The 2,220-nt window shown below is 53.1% G+C and overlaps 1 protein-coding gene across 1 annotated transcript in view; it reads right to left on the bottom strand.

Annotated features, from left to right (window-relative positions):
• The window catches only part of FAM149A (family with sequence similarity 149 member A), a 44,165-nt gene extending 42,200 nt beyond the window's left edge, over nt 1-1,965 (bottom strand). The window contains exon 1 of the mRNA XM_023514909.1: nt 1,494-1,965. Within this exon, the coding sequence (XP_023370677.1) occupies nt 1,494-1,965 (472 nt within the window). The remainder of the gene's footprint in view (nt 1-1,493) is intronic.
• Between the last annotated feature and the right edge of the window lie 255 nt (nt 1,966-2,220).

Below are 2,220 nucleotides of genomic sequence, written 5' to 3' on the forward strand. Positions count from 1 at the left end.
CTCCTGGCAATTATCTAAAATTCTGTTTCTTCACATACAGTAAATTTAATCTCTTCTGTACATAATGCCAAATATTGTGTTATTCAAAAAGTGTCCATTGCAAATTTTAGACAATATAAACATGGGCTAAAATGTTTGAGAATTTAAACGAACAGCAGTTGTTTCCCTGGCCGTGCTGGATATTTCAGAGCTTGTTTGTTATAAGCTCTTAAGACGAGAGTTTAAGGTCAGTGGATGGATCTCTTTGCTCATAAAACATTAATTGCATAAATGTTAAGGACCAGTTGCCAGTAACAAAGGTCTCATTTCTTAGGCATATGTATTCCAGAAGGTTAGGCATGATTAATTTCCCTTAGGGAAAAAAATTGTAGTTCCTAAACTAATTTCATAATACAATATTTGAAATGAACAGGAACAATTTATTACCTAACAGCTTGTTTTAGCACTGAGATGACTATCTCATAGTTTTGTGAATTTGTAATTATTTAATTTGTGAATAAGTTAGAATCAGTCTTAGTGCAAAACTCAGTCAGGATTGGTTTTGTGGGGGGTTGGGGGGAGTAGTGTGGGGAAGGACCTCACTGCCACTACAGTGCTTAAGCCTGGGTCTGTGAACCGGCCCTTTTGGTCTGCCCTTGACCCCTTCACCGTTCTTTCACAGCAACAGACTTGTTCTGTTCATTAGAAATTAAAATTCATCTTAGTTCTAAAATATACATTTTATAACAGTAATGTTTGCATCAGGGCTCTTGGTAGCAATGTGTGTGTGTGTGTGTGTGTCCGCATATGTGTGTTGAGGGAAGTGACCTCCGATTCCCAGGGAAATTGTCCCCAGGAGGTCAGTCAGTTTCTATAGAAACTCAGGCCCTAAGTCAAGCACCCTAAGACTCCAGGGTATAATGACCAGACGTGTCTGGAGCATCACAGGTCCCACTTGTGTCAGATGATGGGATACTTATGTAATTAACTACTTGTCGTACAAAGGGAACCCATCTCACTTGGGCTAGACTCAGCTGCTCCTTAGGCAGGAGGAGAGAGCAGCGTCTCACCATTTCTTAAATTCAAGTTCTTGGTGCCAACAGGTGTATTCGGTTACCTGCATACCTGCTGTGTTCTGCGGCCAAGAAAGAGGTTCAAGGCTCCTTTCAAAATCATTAAGAAAACCAGACTCACAAGTGCTCTAAGCATGGATGCTTCCAGGAGGAGAGAAGCAGAATTCTGCCCTGTCCTTCAGGCCCCGTCCCCTCCCCTCTGGTCACCAGTGGAGGACTCCCTCCAAGAAAGTTAATCCAAAGCACATCCCAGCTCATGTTAGAAAAGACCAGAAAGCCAAGAAATAAAGGTCCAGGCAAAAGCAAAGAGGAGACCCAGGTGGGCGCCTGAGACGCAGGGGGCGGGGAGCCGGGTACCCTCAAAAGACAGACCAGCCCAACTCGCAGCTACTCACGCGCTCCCGCCGTCGTCCGAGTCGCTGTCCCAGCCCCTCTCCTCACCGATGTCCGGCAGGGTGAAGAACAGAGTTTTGGGGCCTGGCCCGGGGGGCATCCGAGCACCCAGCTCCCGCTCTCCTGGGCCAGACTGGCCGGGGGTCCGCGGGCTCGTGGCACCCACGACGGTCGGCAGCGCGGGGGTCACCAGAGGTGCGGGGGAGCGCGCTGGGCCGCCGCTGGAGGGGTGCAGGGGCGGAACTCTGGCTGCCCTCGGGCTGCTGGGCAGTGACAGCGGGGTCCCTGCAGCTTCCGCCACGCGGCAGGCGGCTGAGACCCGGGGATGCGAGGCGGCGAGCAAGGGGTGCTGCGGGCTGTACGGAGAGCCGGGAGCCAGGGCCGGGAAGAGAGTCGGGGCCGGGGTCTGGGCGGTGCTAAGCTGGGTGCCTGCGGCTGCAGGTCCTCCCGCCGGGGACGCCGTCGAGGTCTTGAAGATTTTGGCAAAAAGAGACCCAAGGTCCAGCACGGCCACCTTCATGCCTTGACTTTGGCAATGCTGTCCTCGTTGTGGCCCGGATCTCCAGCCCACTGCCGGGCTCCATCCACCGGCGCCCACGGGGATCCGGACGGGGAGGCCCGGGGTTGGGGCGACTATGCTGGGATCCCCGCACGCCGCGAAGCCCCGGGGGCTTCTGGATCCGTCACCACCAGGAAGGGCCTCTCCGCGCGCTCAGGCCGCGCCACTGCGGACCGACCTTTCCCTACCGCCCTGGGCGTCCAAAAGGTGTGAGAG

This window comes from Otolemur garnettii, unplaced genomic scaffold (genome assembly GCF_000181295.1).
Source record: "Otolemur garnettii isolate 467f Iridium unplaced genomic scaffold, OtoGar3 scaffold00061, whole genome shotgun sequence".
NCBI lineage: Eukaryota > Metazoa > Chordata > Mammalia > Primates > Galagidae > Otolemur > Otolemur garnettii.